General features: G+C 40.2%; 1 protein-coding gene and 1 long non-coding RNA gene across 2 annotated transcripts in view; one reads left to right on the top strand and one right to left on the bottom strand.

The window, feature by feature from the left end:
• Window positions 1-12,980, top strand: part of LOC124711635 — a 57,436-nt gene extending 44,456 nt beyond the window's left edge. The window contains exon 3 of the long non-coding RNA XR_007005491.1: window positions 12,875-12,980. This is a non-coding gene — a long non-coding RNA (uncharacterized LOC124711635). The remainder of the gene's footprint in view (window positions 1-12,874) is intronic.
• LOC124711630 overlaps window positions 1-17,897 on the bottom strand; it is a 198,965-nt gene that overhangs the window by 135,126 nt on the left and 45,942 nt on the right. Inside the window, exon 3 of the mRNA XM_047241812.1 lies at window positions 11,917-12,114. Within this exon, the coding sequence (XP_047097768.1) occupies window positions 11,917-12,114 (198 nt within the window). The remainder of the gene's footprint in view (window positions 1-11,916; window positions 12,115-17,897) is intronic.

Here is a 17,897-nt window from a genome sequence, read left to right as displayed (position 1 = left end):
TGGATCATGTACAATGATTTCTATCAGCAATCGATTCGATTGATATGCTGATGGAAGATGCGAGACAATGGCAGAATAATAATAGTAATTATTATTCTAGGAATAATATGGGTAGCAATCAATGGAATAATAGTAATCGAAGTAATGGCCATTCTCCATGCTTCAATCAAGGTAACAATAACTTTAAGAATAATAGTGGACAGGTGGATTGCTCACAAAACAATAATCAAAAATGGAATATGAATTACAAATATGCTAAAGGGAACTTCATAGGAAATCGTAGCCAAGTACCAGGAGCAGGAGGTTTTCAATGGGTGAACGTTGTGACTACAAATAGGAAAAGAAAGTTTGGGGAGCAGCAATCATCAAACAATACATGTTGCAACGATGGCCGCAGGAATAATTGCGCTCCTATGGAGCCACCAAATAAAGTAAATTGGGGAATGTATCAAACGAATAACACAGGTTGGACGAATACTAATACAACAGGTACGTATTCTGGTGCTACTGGACCCATACCATTGACAGATGGGAGAAATGTAGTTGTGGGCAATACATAGCCCCAAACAGGAACTGAAATTCATTTGGTAGAGGTACATGAACCGCCGAGGAACCTGAATGACGGATGGTCAAACTAGTACCAGTCATTTTAGGCCTTCCTCGGGTGGCTTGTACTGAGGAGGGAGGCAAGCATCATGCGTCAGTAAATATTCTCGAATATAATACGGAATTGGATATTTGGGAAGATCTCATGAAAGAACCGAGGAATGAAACGAAGGAAGAAGGGCATACTTTGCAAGCGATTGTAGCAGCAAAGATAAATAATGTACTAGTTAATGTGCTAATAGTTACAGGGGCGACGGTTAGTTGTTTGAATAAGGTTAGTCAGCAACAGAAATTACTCTTCTTACCAGTAACAGGCTGCACAGTATCAGGAGCATTTGGCGTGAAAGTGCAATGAGTAATTAAGCAGATACGGGTGGAAATGGAACTACACTCCTGGAAATTGAAATAAGAACACCGTGAATTCATTGTCCCAGGAAGGGGAAACTTTATTGACACATTCCTGGGGTCAGATACATCACATGATCACACTGACAGAACCACAGGCACATAGACACAGGCAACAGAGCATGCACAATGTCGGCACTAGTACAGTGTATATCCACCTTTCGCAGCAATGCAGGCTGCTATTCTCCCATGGAGACGATCGTAGAGATGCTGGATGTAGTCCTGTGGAACGGCTTGCCATGCCATTTCCACCTGGCGCCTCAGTTGGACCAGCGTTCGTGCTGGACGTGCAGACCGCGTGAGACGACGCTTCATCCAGTCCCAAACATGCTCAATGGGGGACAGATCCGGAGATCTTGCTGGCCAGGGTAGTTGACTTACACCTTCTAGAGCACGTTGGGTGGCACGGGATACATGCGGACGTGCATTGTCCTGTTGGAACAGCAAGTTCCCTTGCCGGTCTAGGAATGGTAGAACAATGGGTTCGATGACGGTTTGGATGTACCGTGCACTATTCAGTGTCCCCTCGACGATCACCAGTGGTGTACGGCCAGTGTAGGAGATCGCTCCCCACACCATGATGCCGGGTGTTGGCCCTGTGTGCCTCGGTCGTATGCAGTCCTGATTGTGGCGCTCACCTGCACGGCGCCAAACACGCATACGACCATCATTGGCACCAAGGCAGAAGCGACTCTCATCGCTGAAGACGACACGTCTCCATTCGTCCCTCCATTCACGCCTGTCGCGACACCACTGGAGGCGGGCTGCACGATGTTGGGGCGTGAGCGGAAGACGGCCTAACGGTGTGCGGGACCGTAGCCCAGCTTCATGGAGACGGTTGCGAATGGTCCTCGCCGATACCCCAGGAGCAACAGTGTCCCTAATTTGCTGGGAAGTGGCGGTGCGGTCCCCTACGGCACTGCGTAGGATCCTACGGTCTTGGCGTGCATCCGTGCGTCGCTGCGGTCCGGTCCCAGGTCGACGGGCACGTGCACCTTCCGCCGACCACTGGCGACAACATCGATGTACTGTGGAGACCTCATGCCCCACGTGTTGAGCAATTCGGCGGTACGTCCACCCGGCCTCCCGCATGCCCACTATACGCCCTCGCTCAAAGTCCGTCAACTGCACATACGGTTCACGTCCACACTGTCGCGGCATGCTACCAGTGTTAAAGACTGCGATGGAGCTCCGTATGCCACGGCAAACTGGCTGACACTGACGGCGGCGGTGCACAAATGCTGCGCAGCTAGCGCCATTCGACGGCCAACACCGCGGTTCCTGGTGTGTCCGCTGTGCCGTGCGTGTGATCATTGCTTGTACAGCCCTCTCGCAGTGTCCGGAGCAAGTATGGTGGGTCTGACACACCGGTGTCAATGTGTTCTTTTTTCCATTTCCAGGAGTGTATTAGGCATAGCCTACATAGTGCACTTTCTTGGTAGTGTCTAGAATGTCCATGCCATGTATTTGGGGTATGGATTTTTCATATGATTATGGTGCAGTGATTGATATGAAGGAAGGTGTGTGTACTTTTGTAGTTGAAGGCAAACCACTCAAGGTAACTTTATTGAAGACGGAAATTATTTTAGGAAAATATTCCCAGAACCTAACCATTAATTGTCTTCCTGTTAATGCTTTGCATTTTAAGAATAATGATTGTGTTAGGCAAACTGATGATGAGATCAGTGTATCAAGTATCGCTGAAAAGATACAAGAATCAGAATATTTATTGTCGCAACAACAAACTGAATTGAGAGACAGTCTTGCAATTATTTTTGCCAGTATTTAATACAAAAAACAGGTGTAATTAAAGACTTTGAATATAGTATCGAAACGTACCCTCATTCAACTTTTTGTAAAACTATGGATTCAGTCCCTTGGTTGAAGAGAGAAGCCATAACTAAAGAGATCAAAAAGATGATAGACTGGGGAATTATTGAAACTTCAACATCCAAATACTCAAGCCCATTACTGGCAGAGACTAAGCCTAACGGTGACATTCGGTTAGTCTTAGACGCTCGTGATATTAATAATAATATTAAGCCTGTAAGGACTCGCCCAGAGAACTTAGAAGAGCTATTACAGAAATTTCATGGGGTGAAGTTCCTGACCTCCCTTGACCTCCGAAGCTCATATTGGCAAACTAAGATATCTAAAGAATCAAGGAAGTATACAGTGTTCATTTATGTAGGACGTAGTTACCAATTTCAAGTAATGCCATTTGGGCTGAACATTAGTGGTGGTGTTTTTATAACTGCTTTAGATGCAGTGCTCGGTCCGGAGTTGCTAGAGCAGGTCACAGTATATGTTGACAACTTATTGATTGCCACAGAGACATGGGAAGAACATATTGAATTGATGAATCGTGTATTCGAAGAATTCCTAGAGTATGGAGTTATGGTTAATTTAATGAAATCCAAATTTGGAAGAAATCAGATTAAATTCTTGGGTCATATTGTAATTCCTGAAGGAATTATTCCTAATCCTAAAAAGTTGGATGCAATAAGGAATTGCCCGTATCCACAAAATAAGAAACAGTTTAAGTCATTTTTAGGTTTGGTGTCCTTCTTCAGAAAATTTGTATCTCAGCAGTTACTAAATAAAGACTGTCTGTTGCAACTGTCGAGGAAAAATATATCATGGCACTGGACAGAATCTTGTAGTGAGGCCTTTGACAAGATTTGCAATGCTTTAGTAAATGCTCCGTTGTTGCATCATCCACAGATGGATAAAGATTTTTTCATAGCAGCAGATGCAGCAGAAATGGGACTAGGAGCTACATTATTCCAAATGGACAATGAAAATAATGTAGAAACTATAAAAATAATTGCCTTTGCTAGTCGAACCTTATCAGGTTGTGAATGCTCATACAGTACTACTTAGTTGGAAGTATTAGCAATTTTATGGGCCTTAAAAAAGTTTTGATATTTTGTGTATGGTAAACGGATAGTGATATACTGTGATCATAAAGCAGTGACATTCTTAATGATGAGTAGAATGTTACAGGGCCAACTTACACATTGGGATTTATTATTACAAGAATATAACATAACTGTTAAGCATGTTAAAAGGAGAGACAATGTTGTCGCTGACACATTGTCAAGGTTACCGACTACCAAAATCAATGAGGTTGAAGAAGAGCGAATAACGGATTTCAAGGTGGTGATGTTAGGAATATTTCACTATAGGAGAGAGGTTAACGAAATGTGTTCACGAATAGGGAAAATGCAGAAAGTAGATAGTAAATGGAGAAAAATAATCAATGATTTAAGAACAGGAATGATTGATAAAGTTAATAGTCATTATAAATTGCAGTAAGGCATATTGTTTTATCGTAAAACTGATAAGAATGAGTGGAAGGTATGCATTCCTTCAAAGAGTGTTGATTACATATTGTGGTTCACACATGGGAGATGGGGGCATTTCGGAGTGCGTAAGTGTGTAATGAATTACAACAACTATGTCTCTATCCAAATTTACTGAAAAGAGCTCAAGAAATACTCAAGAGGTGTAGGCTACATCAAAAGGCGAAGCTGGTTAATTATTGTGTTAAAGATGTATCCGATTATACCTAGGAAACCTCTCAGCATCATGTCTAGTGATACGTGTGGGCCATTTCCAGTAGCAAAAGGAAATTTTAAATATGTATTTGCGATGTATGATCTTTTCACAAAATATGTAAAATTGTATGTGTTATGATCGACTAACGTGAAGCTTATGTTAAGAAAGATTATAGACGATTACTTAGTTAAAGTGGGGAAACCTGCAATGCTAATTTCTGATAATGCATCGTATTTCCGAAGTAAAGCGTGGCATGAAACAATGAAGACATGGGGAATTCCTCATGTATTCATTGCCCACTTCAACCCATCAGGGAATCCCATAGGAAGAGTTTTCCGGGTAGTAAACAAATTCATAAGAACATATATGTATAACCAACATCAAAGATGGATAGAATTAATCGGAAAATTTGAAGATATGTATAATGAATTACCACACATGTCAACTGGTTATTCACCTAATGAGATTTTATTTAATATGCAAAATAATAATGAGTGGCTTGGTAAATTACCATAATTATGTAATAAGACAAAGGATTGTGAGGAAGTTATACATAAAGTGTATTTAAGGTTACAACATAAAGCTAATCTTTGAAAAAATCAGTTTGATAAGAAGCTAGGTTTAGGAGTTAGCTATAAAGTTGGGGATTGTGTATTATTAAGTAATCATCCCAAATCTTCAAAGAAAAAAAATTAATAGAAAATGGTGTAGCTTATTTAAAGGACCATACAGGATTATTGAAATCCCACAAGCAGGAAGTTACCTTCAGGAAGATGAAAATGACAAGAAGATAAAAGGAGTATACCCTCATATATAATTGAAGAAATATTTTCATTGATCAAGAATTTAATTTTTTGTATGTATAAAGTAGAATTAGATAGGAAGCAAGAAGATATGAACAATGTTTGTGAAATTTTCTATGTAGAATTTGGATACAATTAATCAATAGTAGTAGTTTTTATAACACTGAAGTAAATGTTAAGTCATCAAAGACGATAATGAGTTCCATTAAGAGTTTAACGAGTAATAGCAACATGTTCATTGAGTTTTGTTTAATAAGCCATTGAGAAAGATGACAGCTTTTATTAAAAGTTATTAAGTAGTTAAGTATGTGCCTATTTTAAGTTAAATATTAATGTTTGTTGGTTATTCTTTGCTAACATGCCTCATCATGTTATACAATAAACGAGGCATCAAGTACGCAAGCACACTGAAACATCTTGTCATGATCATTCCGGGATAAGGAAATTGATTAAAAAAGAGAAAAGATCACTTATTTTGAGAAAAGAGAGAGAAATAAAGAGGAAAGGTAAATAAATATAAATCGATCAACTCATAGACTTAAAAAGGGGGAAAGGCATTGCAATGATAAACATTACTAATACAATAGTGACAGTGTTTAAAAACTGTACTGGTTAATAGACCGATAAGACACACGTGAAGTGACAAAAAACTTAATCAGACTAAATACAAACATGATCAATTACGTGCGGAAACAATGTGCCATGATAAAAACAATGAACATGTAGTGCCATGTATGTGCATAAGAGAAGAGTGAATTAATTGTTGCAGATTAAGCGAGAGTGGTGATGCGGACCGGACCGTCTTACAGTAGATTGTACTGAGTTATTAGTGCAGTCTACCAGGAGAGCAGCCACTAGACAACGCAGGTCACCAGATGAGCACGGGTTATCAGATTATACTCGCTGGCTTATACGATCTGATGCTGTATCACCCTCGCCACGGTGCCTGAGAAGAAGAAACTGGCTTTGAACCGGGCCATGTTTGCAGCTTGCATGGCCTGGTGCAGACACAATGTCAGTGTGGCGATGTGCCAGAAAGGAACTCAACAATAATAATGAAATTTTATAAGTTGTGAAACTTAAGTTCAGATGACTGTACCACATTATGTGACAATTCAATTTTGTGTGTGTGTGTGTGTGTGTGTGTGTGTGTGTGTGTGTGTGTGAAAAATGAAAACAAGGATCTGACCCGGCTAGGGACATTGAAGCAGGAGGTCATGTACCCACTTCATCGTCCAGGGGGTATGTGCAACGACCCAAGGACAGAAAACCCCAATTAACCAACTTTGTGAAAACTTAAAGTAGGGAAGTGGGTCACTTGACAGTGACAACATCTATTGGTGATAAAAAAAAAATAATTACACTGATAATGTTTTGATTAACAACTATAACACTTAAATACTGTGAGTAACATAAAAAAGAGGAGATAAAATGAAAGGGTTGTCACGCATTATCTTTTAAACATCTATAGAATAAATTTAAATTCATATGAATGAAGGTTAAATCCAAGGAGGTAATTCGGTCAAAGATAACATTTACCATGGAAGAGAGTTGTAGTCTCATCGAAAAGGAAATTCAATGTGCCTACAATGCAACTCGGATATGGAAATGTTTAGTTAGTTGCTCTTGAGTCGCTCTAGAGTACTATTGCAATAGTCTTCTGGAAGCAAACACTATTAGATTGTTTCAGTTGTGAAAGTTCGATAGTTTGTGAGAGAGAGACTAAAGCCATACTCAGTTATTTGACTGAATAAAGTAATCTTTACAGTTATCAACACAATGGTGATTTTAATTGAGTGATACTGATTTACTGGACTTAACCTTCGGATCAAAGAACAGTTGCGAACTTGATAGTAATGGATCAGTGACAAGTAAAACTATTCGTAGTCTTGAGTAGGATACAATAATACAAAGTCATGAAGAAAAATCAATACGCCGTTCAATCAAAAGTTGTTCTCAACTTCACGATTACTGGACTCATGAGAAGTTAATATCATATGACATATCACCAGTGAAAGGTGAATAATATAAAAATCAGCATTACAGTGTGTTACAAGGACGTTACTTCAACATAAGTGATCTCTGGAGTTACACTGGACCATTGTTAATAATTTGATGTAACAATGGCATAGCAACAGAATTACGAACAGCAACTATTAATCCTCACTAAGGATGATGTGAAAAACGACTGTAATGATAGGATTAAGAACCAAGATTTCACTGCTCAACGAAACTAACTGGGCATAAGATAAAAGATAAACAATTGCAATTTATCAGTTAACACAAACTGATAAGACTATTATGGACGAATAGTAGAATATTTCTTAACTACATGAGGAGCTGTGTTTTATGAGAGTTACAGGTGCTGTTCCATGTCATACTGATGGGGATGAACATCATTACGAGTTGTGTCTCCTCCTGATGAGTGCAGGAGGAGGGAAGGGACACCACAATCTCTACACGAATTTCAACACTCCTAAACATCCCTAGGTCCATTATTTCCTATGTGAAAGTGAAGTGGAAACGTAAAGGGACACTTACAGCATGAAAGGGTACAGACCGACCTTGTCTGTTGACTGACAGAGACTGCCGACAGTTGAAGAGGGTTGTTACATGTAACAGGCAGACATCTATACAGACCACCACATAGGAATTCCAAACTGCATCAGGATCCACTGCAAGTACTATGACAGTTAGGCAGAAGATGAGAAAACTTGGATTTAATGGTTGAGCAGCTGTTCATAAGCCACACATCACACCGGCAAATGCCAAACGACGCCTCGCTTGGTGTAAGAAGCGTAAACATTGGATGATTGAACAGTGGAAAAACATTGTGTGGAGTGACAAATCACTGTACACAATGCGGCAATCCAACACCAGGCTGTGGGTATTGCGAATTCCCAGTGAATGTCATCTGCCAGCGTGTGTAGTGCTAACAGTAAAATTCGGAGATGTTGATGTTATGGTGTGGTCGTGTTTTTCATGGAGGAGGCTTGCACCCCTTGTCGTTTTGCATGACACTATCACAACACAGGCCTACATTGATGTTTTATGCACCTTCTTGCTTCCCACTGTTGAAATGCAATTCAGGGATGGCGATTGCATCTTTGAACATGATCGAGCACCTGTTCATAACGCATGGCCTGTGGTTGAGTGCTTACATGACAACAACATCCCTGTAATGACAGGCCTGCACAGAGTCCTGGCCTGAATCCTATATAACACCTTTGGGATGTTTTGGAATGCCCACTTCGTGCCAGGGCTCACTGATCGATATCGATACCTCTCCTCAGTGTAGCTCTCCATGAAGAATGAGGTGCCATTCCCCAAGAAACCTTCCAGCACCTGATTGAACGTATGCTTGTGAGAGTGGAATCTGTTGTGAAGGGTAAGGGTGGGCCAACACCATTCCAGCATTGCCAATGGAGGGCACCATGAACGTGTAAGTCATTTTTAGCCAGATGTCCAGATACTTTTGATCACATTGTGTAAGATATTTGCTGGAAACAGAAGACCACACTTCCATTTACAACACAGCCTACTGGCTCATTTGACAAGTGTCCAAGCTTTTTGTCATTCTCAGACTCGCAGAGTGCCTGGAATTTTGACATATGTTTCCAATGCATGGTTTACGAGAAATTCTTTGAGAAATTATTGAGTGTCTGAAGATGTATTCTTATTTCCCATCCACAGACAATGTTTACATATGAATATCAAACAATGGAAAATCCAGGATGGAATGTAACAATACCAGAGAAGAAAAGTTGTTACTCACCATATAGTGGAGATGCTGAGTTGCAATAGGCACAACTAAAAGATTCACATAATTATAGCTTTTGGCCATTAAGGCCTTTGTCAGCAGTAGACACACGTACAGACATGCACACACACACTCGCACAAATGCAGCTTGCACACACAAGTGCAGTCTCAGAGAACTGAAACCACAATGCGAGCAGCAGCACCAATGCATGATGGGAGTGGCGACTGGGTGGGGTAAGGAGGAGGCTGGGGCGGGGAGGGAGAGGGATAGTATGGTGGGAGTGGTGGATAGTGTTGCAGTTTAGACAGAGGGCAGGAGAGAAGGTGTGGAGGGGGGAAGGTATAAGTAGTGGAAAGGAGAGAAATAAAAAGAAATTAAAAGTTTGGGTGTGGCGGTGAAATGACGGCTGTGTAATGCTGGAATGGGAACAGGGAGGGGGCTGGATGGGTGAGGACAGTGACTAACGAAGGTTGAGGCCAGGAGGGTTGCGGGAACATAGGATGTATTGCAGGGAGAGTTACCACCTGCGCAATTCAGAAAAGCTGGTGTTGATGGGAAGGATCCATATGGCACAGGCTGTGAAGCAGTCATTGAGATGAGGAATATTATGTTTGGCAGCATGTTCAGCAGCAGGGTGGTCCACTTGTTTTTTGGCCACAGTTTGTCAGTGGCCATTCATGTGGACAGACAGCTTGTTGGCTGTCATACCTACATAGAATGCAGCACAATGGCTGCAGCTTAGCTTGGAAATCACATGACTGGTTTCACAGGTAGCCCTGCCTTTGTTGGGATAGGTGATGTTAGTGACCGAACTGGAGTAGCTGGTGATGGGAGGATGTAAGGGACAGGTCTTGCATCTAGGTCTATTACAGGGATATGAGCCACAAGGTAAGGGATTGGGAGCAGGGGTTGTGTAAGGATGGACAAGTATATTGTGTAGGTTCAGTGGATGGCAGAATACCATGGTAGGAGGGGTGGGAAGGATAGTGGGCAGGACATTTTTCATTCTGGGGCATGATGAGAGGTAATCGAAACCCTGGCAGAGATTCAGTTGCCCCAGTCCTGGAGAGTTACAAGGGGAATGCTCCTCTGTGGCTGGACTGTGGGTCTTTGGGAGGTGGTGGGAGACTGGAAAGATAAGGCGCAGGAGATTTGTTTTTGTATACGGATATGAGGGTAATTACGGTTATCTTCCATTTCCACAGTGGTTTCATACAACAGCTTCTTCATGTGCCCTCAGAGGAAAAAATCTGGAGAAGTGAGGTTACTTGACCTGGGTGGGCAGGCCACAGGGGCACCTCAGCTGATCCATTGATTTCCGATGGTAGCTCTCAGATGATTCCTCACAGCAGTGCTGATATAGGCTGGTGACCAATCATGCTGGATATACATCCTTCATCTAACATTCAGAGATATATCCTCCAGTAGTTCTGGGAACACATTTTCCATGAAGATGTTAGATCTCCATCCATTGAAGCAGAACTGAAGAATATATGGTCCAGTCAACCTATCACCAAGAATACTGGCCCACACATTAACACAATATCACTTTTGATGAGCACAAGGTCAAATACCTCATGGATTCACATGCCACCAAAGGTACAAATTGTGGATATTGAAAGGGCTTTAATGAGTAAACAAAACCCCATCGGTGTACAGGACCTCAGCCAGAAATAAAGGGTGCAGGGCAGTTTGTTGTAAAAGCCATTGTGCAAACTGCACATGATGGGGAAAATCTTCAGGTGCTAGTGCTGCCATGTGCCGGAGGTGCATGGGATGAAGCTGTTGGTCATGTAACACATTTCACACGAGGCCATGTTTGGCACCAACGACGTGTGCAAAAAGTGTACTAGGAGTTATGTCAACTTGTCGCAGAATCTTGTCTTCTCTTTTGGGAGTTCACACTGTTCCAACTCCGACCTGTATCATGCATAAATGCGTGGAAAGTGCCTGTTTCATATAGCAAGTGATACAGACATCAGAATGTTTGGTGTTGCGGAACACATTGGTTAGAAAAGTGTTGTCAGACACTCCCTCACCGCAGATCATCCATTTTCACTCACAGATCTTTATACCTGATGCATGTCAGCTATGTCAGCATATGTGAGCCATTCCATGTTCACTGTTGGTTAACAAGTGGTAACGACTGCGACTGACTAGTCTGTTTACAAGGAAGTTACCATTGTTGTCACAAGGTAGTGATGCTTGCAAATGAATCAGTGAAGCAGACCTCAGAGCCAACTAACCATACACAGAGCTGTTTTGAATGTCGGTACAAATTCCCAGTCAGCAACACTGACACTACACCTAACATCAGCACTGCTACCAAATATTCCCTAACATTACAAGTCGACTTCAGAGACCATATGTTCCTCATTGATGTTCTCTACTTCTTGCATTAATTTGAATGAATAGTTTCAGAACACCCTCTATATCCCTAGAACACCCCTGAAAATGTTTGCAGTTTCCCACATGGACTTTCATTTCACAATGATATAAAGGATTATTGATATAACTTTTATATGAAAGGCTACAGAAGTTTTGTATAATATTGACTTAATGTGTGAAAAAAGTATTACGTGACTGCTGTAATTCAAGCAGTTCACAATTACAGCAACCATCTACAAAAATTGCAATGCAAAAAAAAAAAAAATCAAATATTTTCAAATTATCCTAGGTACTCCTTATCTGACCAAAGATGCGAGAAAATTTACATTGTAACTGACTTCACATATTACACTGATTTATAATTGTAGATGTGCACAAAATACCATACCCACCGTCTGAAATTCTTTAACAGATGCTTTCAGCGACTCAATCATAGCTGCAGCTTCTCTTGCTTGACCTCCAGCATTCATGAGTTCATTGAATACATCAGATTCATCTGATATTATCCCTTCTCTTTCTTCTGGCTGAATCTCTTCCCCACCCTCCTCTCCACCTTCACCTATCTCACCCTCGCCTTCTCCTTCCTCACCCTAAAATTAAACATTTAAAGAATAGTTGTAAATTTATTTATTTACAGTAAGAGAGCATCACTGAAAAGGATAAGTAATGACAGACACCATTATTAATGAGAAATGACAAAAATAAGAAAAATAACTTACAAACTGATCATCCATTTTCACTCACAGATCTTCAGGAAGTAAAATTACATTATGTAAGTAATAGTGAGAGCATTCCATCAGTTTTATTTACTTTTCATTGTCTTTTGGTCAGGTTTCTCGGTGTTCTATTAGACTTGCACAAGATACACTTCTGAATTCTAGAGGCTAGTATGTCAGTAAACATTAAAACACTTCCAGTCAATTTAAGAAGACATTACTGTAGTAAATAGTTTTATATCATAAAAATAATTTGATACAGTTCAAAATACACAACTAAAAAACTCAATGTTATTGCAGAATCAGACAAGATTATGAAGTTCTGCCATCCTGTTCTCTAAGAAAGGGTTTGAATGTTTGAAATTAGTTACAAAATTAAAAATAGTATTAAACAATACAAAACTGAAGTACTTGCGACTCTCAATTTAAGCTCCTTAATCTGATCCTATTTTTTTGGATGTAAATCACAATAAAGGTCTAGAAATACAATAGATATTAACATCACTGATAGTATCACCCTGCCAAAATTTATTCCTATGAGTAGCTATACATTAATTAAATAGTATAGAATTTAAAGTTATTTTTCAAGTAGAGATTTCACAATGTCATTTTTACTTCTATGCATCTCTCGTAGTTTGGAGTTTTTGAACTACAGACTACTTCTCCTACAGCAAAAGCCACAATGGGATCAAAAAGCAAGAAGGTGATGCAGAATTGTATGTTGTGAGGCATGTCAGAGGCAGTGATACAATAGAATGAGTAAAAGAAATCAGATAAATATAATTTTAATACAGTCAAAAATATTCATGGTAAGTTTCAGGACTAAAATACAAATATGTCCCTTTCCACCCCTTCCTGTCTTATCAGCCAAAAGTAACAAAGTATTTCTATTGTTCAAACACTTGCTTCCAGTTATTATAGACAGATAAAAAATGTAATTTTTTCTTGTTTTTCATGATAGATACTACTGCTCTGTCTTTCCTCATGTTAGAGATCCACGCATCATGGATACTCCGTGACTGGATGTCATTTCTGTCCCCAAATCATAAGATAGGATAGGATGGTTAGACAATTTGCTTGAAGTTTTATTGTGTGATGCATTTCTTAATTGGAATAGGACAACATGACTGGCATTTCCTTACTTTTATGAGGAAATCAGACTAAAAACCATCTGTCTGGCGACTGTACCCACATTAATGGGACTAGAACTGAACTAGTACTGTTAATTTACTCCTCTTGCTAGCAAGTACTATCCCTTTTATTTTATAATGTTAAGCCTACTTTTATTGCGGGAAAATAAAACAAAAACACAAATGAGATTGCTTAAAGGAAAAAAATCATTTTGTTACAAACAGTTCAGACTCTGGTAAGTTCTTAGGGATTCGAAGCGCCTTATATTTTTTTACCATAAAAATAACAAAAAACTGTTGGTCCAAAGATTATAATTTGAAATCAAAGATAAATGAAAATGAATGGGAATAATAGTTTACCTTCACCTTAATGCCACAAAATGAAAGATGATCTAGCTAGTATGTAGAAGTCCAACTCTCAATATTAGAAGAAACTGTGTAGCACACAAGAATGTTCTTACTTTTAGAACCATAGATTCCTTCTCCAATGAAAGAACACAGGAGACAGTTGTGTGAGGTAGTAGAAAAATGCAGTAGGAGGAGGATTATGTTATTAAGAAGACAGATGAAGAATAATCATGAGGTGCAAAAAGAAAGGAAGATGAGGAAAATGGAAAATAGAGTTTTCTGGTGAAATGTTATGGGTTAAAATCCACTGCAAGTCAGATCAAACACGAGACAAAATGGAATAAAAAGGTTAGAATAAAAAATAAAAGCACTGCAAGATGAACTAATTTAGAGACAAGAAAGGAACGGGGAAAACTGAAATGTCTGTGTATGTTCAAATGTTCTGACTGATTTCTAGTGGCCATCCCTACATGACATGCTGTACAATGAACAGATGCCCATTAGTATGTGAAACAACCAGTCACACCAATGGCTATGAATTTACCAACATTTGAGCTGAAGTATGTGAATGTAGTAGGTGAGTGTACGGTTGTATTTGAGTGGAACTGCTTGAGGGGGGAAACAATTGCAATAAATTTAACTTACATCTTAAGTGCTTTCAAGAGAACAGTAGAACTAAGAAAAATACTGAAGATATGAAAAGTTTAGTGAAGGTGAGAGTCAACACTTATAGATAGTGGTGTTATCTGGGTAAGAGCACTTAATTATGGTTAATAGCAACCAAGCTAAAATAACTTGTTACCAAACTAAATTTAAATTAATGAAGAATGTGCAAAATAGTAAAGACTTGTAGGCCAAAACAAAACTTGCTGACCAAACCCTTTTTATTTTCAACACATACAGTTGTTAGAAGGTAATAAGATGAACTTAAGTTTATTTTTGTACAGTATTATCACAAAAAATTGAGAAATAGTTCTCAGCTGAATTATGGAGTACCCTTAATTACTAATTAGGGATGCTTTTCCAAAATGTTCTGTACCAACAATTGAATGACACAATAACATACACTGAAAGGTCCTGTTTTCTTGGCAAAGAAGGAAGTCATGTGACAGAGGGCCCAATTCTGGAGGCATGTTAGATGGATGACATTTTGACTCAAGGATTGCACAACAGTATGTTAACACAGCTTGTTGCCCTCGTCCTCAACCCCTTCTCCTCCCAATCAAGATTGGACACCAGATCATATGACATTACTTCACAAGTAAATGATGATCTCCCAGATGAGAATGTGGTGACAGACTAAATGCGGACAATGTCAACCTATTGGTCATTAAATCCTCCCTTCAGAAAACACTGCACTAGGAATAGACCTCTCAATGAATTTAACGGAAGTAATCATTTTCATGGTATTACTTCATTTAGGTGCTGCAAGAGCAACACAATCTTTAAACAAGACTTTTCAATGGCATTGGCACATCTGAACCATTTTGTGGCTAACTGGGGCTGAGAATCTTCCAAACGATAATAATAGCTGCTTATTAGGTAGCACTTATTTTTAACTTACTCCTTATATGGAGCATTAATACTTTTTGCTGATATAATTAATACAGTGTGTGTCTAGTTTTTATGGAAAAGAGGGGAGGAGGGCATTCCCGCAATGTGCATATCACATCTTTCACCATATTCTCAAAATTTTGTATCATATTTTCATGGAAAAATTCAGATTCAGGAATCAATCCAACAAAAAGTTAAAATAAAACTAGTTGCTCCTAATTATCAGCACAGTAGCTGAAGAGCATATCTGTTCCTTTGAATAACTGAATAAATTTCAATTTCTGTATAGTATTTTTAAGCAAATATCTTCACATCTATACTGGGCAATCCCACATACATCCAGAATGAGTAAACAAAATGCTTCGGTAGCTCAGTTGGTAGAGCACTTGCCCGCGAAAGGCAAAGGTCCCGAGTTCGAGTCTCGGTCGGGCACACAGTTTTAATCTGCCAGGAAGTTTCATATCAGCGCACACTCCGCTGCAGAGTGAAAATTCTCATTCTGGAAACATCCCCCAGGCTGTGGCTAAGCCATGTCTCCGCATATCCTTTCTTTCAGGAGTGCTAGTTCTGCAAGGTTCGCAGGAGAGCTTCTGTAAAGTTTGGAAGGTAGGAGACGAGGTACTGGCAGAAGTAAAGCTGTGAGTACCGGGCGTGAGTCGTGCTTCGGTAGCTCAGTTGGTAGAGCACTTGCCCGCGAAAGGCAAAGGTCCCGAGTTCGAGTCTCGGTCGGGCACACAGTTTTAATCTGCCAGGAAGTTTCATATCAGCGCACACTCCGCTGCAGAGTGAAAATCTCATTCTGGAAACATCCCCCAGGCTGTGGCTAAGCCATGTCTCCGCAATATCCTTTCTTTCAGGAGTGCTAGTTCTGCAAGGTTCGCAGGAGAGCTTCTGTAAAGTTTGGAAGGTAGGAGACGAGGTACTGGCAGAAGTAAAGCTGTGAGTACCGGGCGTGAGTCGTGCTTCGGTAGCTCAGTTGGTAGAGCACTTGCCCGCGAAAGGCAAAGGTCCCGAGTTCGAGTCTCGGTCGGGCACACAGTTTTAATCTGCCAGGAAGTTTCATATCAGCGCACACTCCGCTGCAGAGTGAAAATCTCATTCTGAAAATGAGTTACAGTTTTTTCTAAGTAATGGCAGACAATATGTTTTTAATGTTTATAGTGGCTGTAATATAACACTGACTTTTTTTAATGGATATATGAACTATTTGTATAGTGTGGGAAAGAGCCTCCTAAGAGAGCTTCAGTGATGTAACATGTACGGAACTTGATCAAATAGTATGAGGCTTGACTGAGAAGTAATGCCTCCACTTTCGTTAACTCTTCAACAGCTGGCAGTATTGGTACGCTGCAGGTACTGGCTTTTTCCATAGCCTCTTCTCTACAGCTCCAGCTGACAGGAAGCCTTAGCATTGAACAGTTGTGGTATTACAGTGTAAAGTATGGAACCTTGCGCAGACACTCGGTTGATGCGATTTAAGCAATGTGCAGTCGTTGAATTCTTGACAGCAGAAGGTGTCACCCCAAAAGAGATTCATCAGAGAACGAAAGCAGTTTATGATGATTGTGTTGATGTGAGTACTGTGTGTCATTGGGCGAGTAAATTTAAAGATGATGAGGCAGGAACATCCGAAATGCGTGACAAACAAAGAGTTGGACGTTCTGTGACAGCAACCACCGAGTTTCACAAGCAAAATGTTGACAGATTGATTCAGGATGATCGTCGTATCACTCAGAGAGAAATTGCAAGCACAATCACCGTTTCACAAGAATGTGTGGGTCACATTATTGCTTTGCTTGGCTATCAGAAGATCTGTGCGTGATGGGTACCCCAGATGCTGACGCCTGAAACGAAAGTGCACAGACTTAATGGGTACACCATTACGACCCGGGGACAAAATGTCAGTCTATGGAATATCGACACAAAGACCTGCCCCAGAAAAAGAAATTCAAGATGCAGCCCTCAGCTGGAAAAATCATGGCCACAGTGTTCTGTGATGCAGATGGTGTTATCCATGTTGATTTCATTGATGGTGGAACAACAATAAATTCAGAGCGTTACCTCAAAACACTGCAAACTCTGAAATGACAGCTAACAAGGGTCCGAAAGGAAAAGAGAAATATTTTCCTGCAGCATGACAATGCCAAACCACACACTTCCAAGTACCACCACAGCAGAAATTCAGGGACGTGGCATCCTCCATACGGTCCTGATTTAGCAATGTCTGACTTCCATCTGTTTCTGATAATGAAAGACAATCTGTGGGGCATCATTAAGCTTCTGATGAAGATGTTGAGAGAACTGTGAGACTGAGGTTGTGGAAACAGAGTGTCAACTTCTTCCATGACGGCTTCAGAAAACTTGTTCATCGTTGGCAGAAATGTATTCAATTGGCTGGTGATTATGTGGAAAAGTGAAAATTGGTAATAGATCACATTCTAAGGATTATTTCTGTGTTTGATTCATTAAAATATTCCCATCCAAACCCAATTAATGAAGGTGGAGGCTTACTTTTCATTCAACCCTCGTAACAAGATAAAAGCTCCATAAACCACGGTTCCACCACCAGAATAAGTGATTCCGCAAACGCCTGCCCCACTTTACCAGACACAAACAAAAATGCCA

The sequence above is a fragment of the Schistocerca piceifrons genome, chromosome 1 (genome assembly GCF_021461385.2).
Source record: "Schistocerca piceifrons isolate TAMUIC-IGC-003096 chromosome 1, iqSchPice1.1, whole genome shotgun sequence".
In the NCBI taxonomy this organism is placed as follows: domain Eukaryota; kingdom Metazoa; phylum Arthropoda; class Insecta; order Orthoptera; family Acrididae; genus Schistocerca; species Schistocerca piceifrons.
Note: the sequence above shows the minus strand (reverse complement) of the source record. Positions and strands in the feature narration are given on the sequence as shown.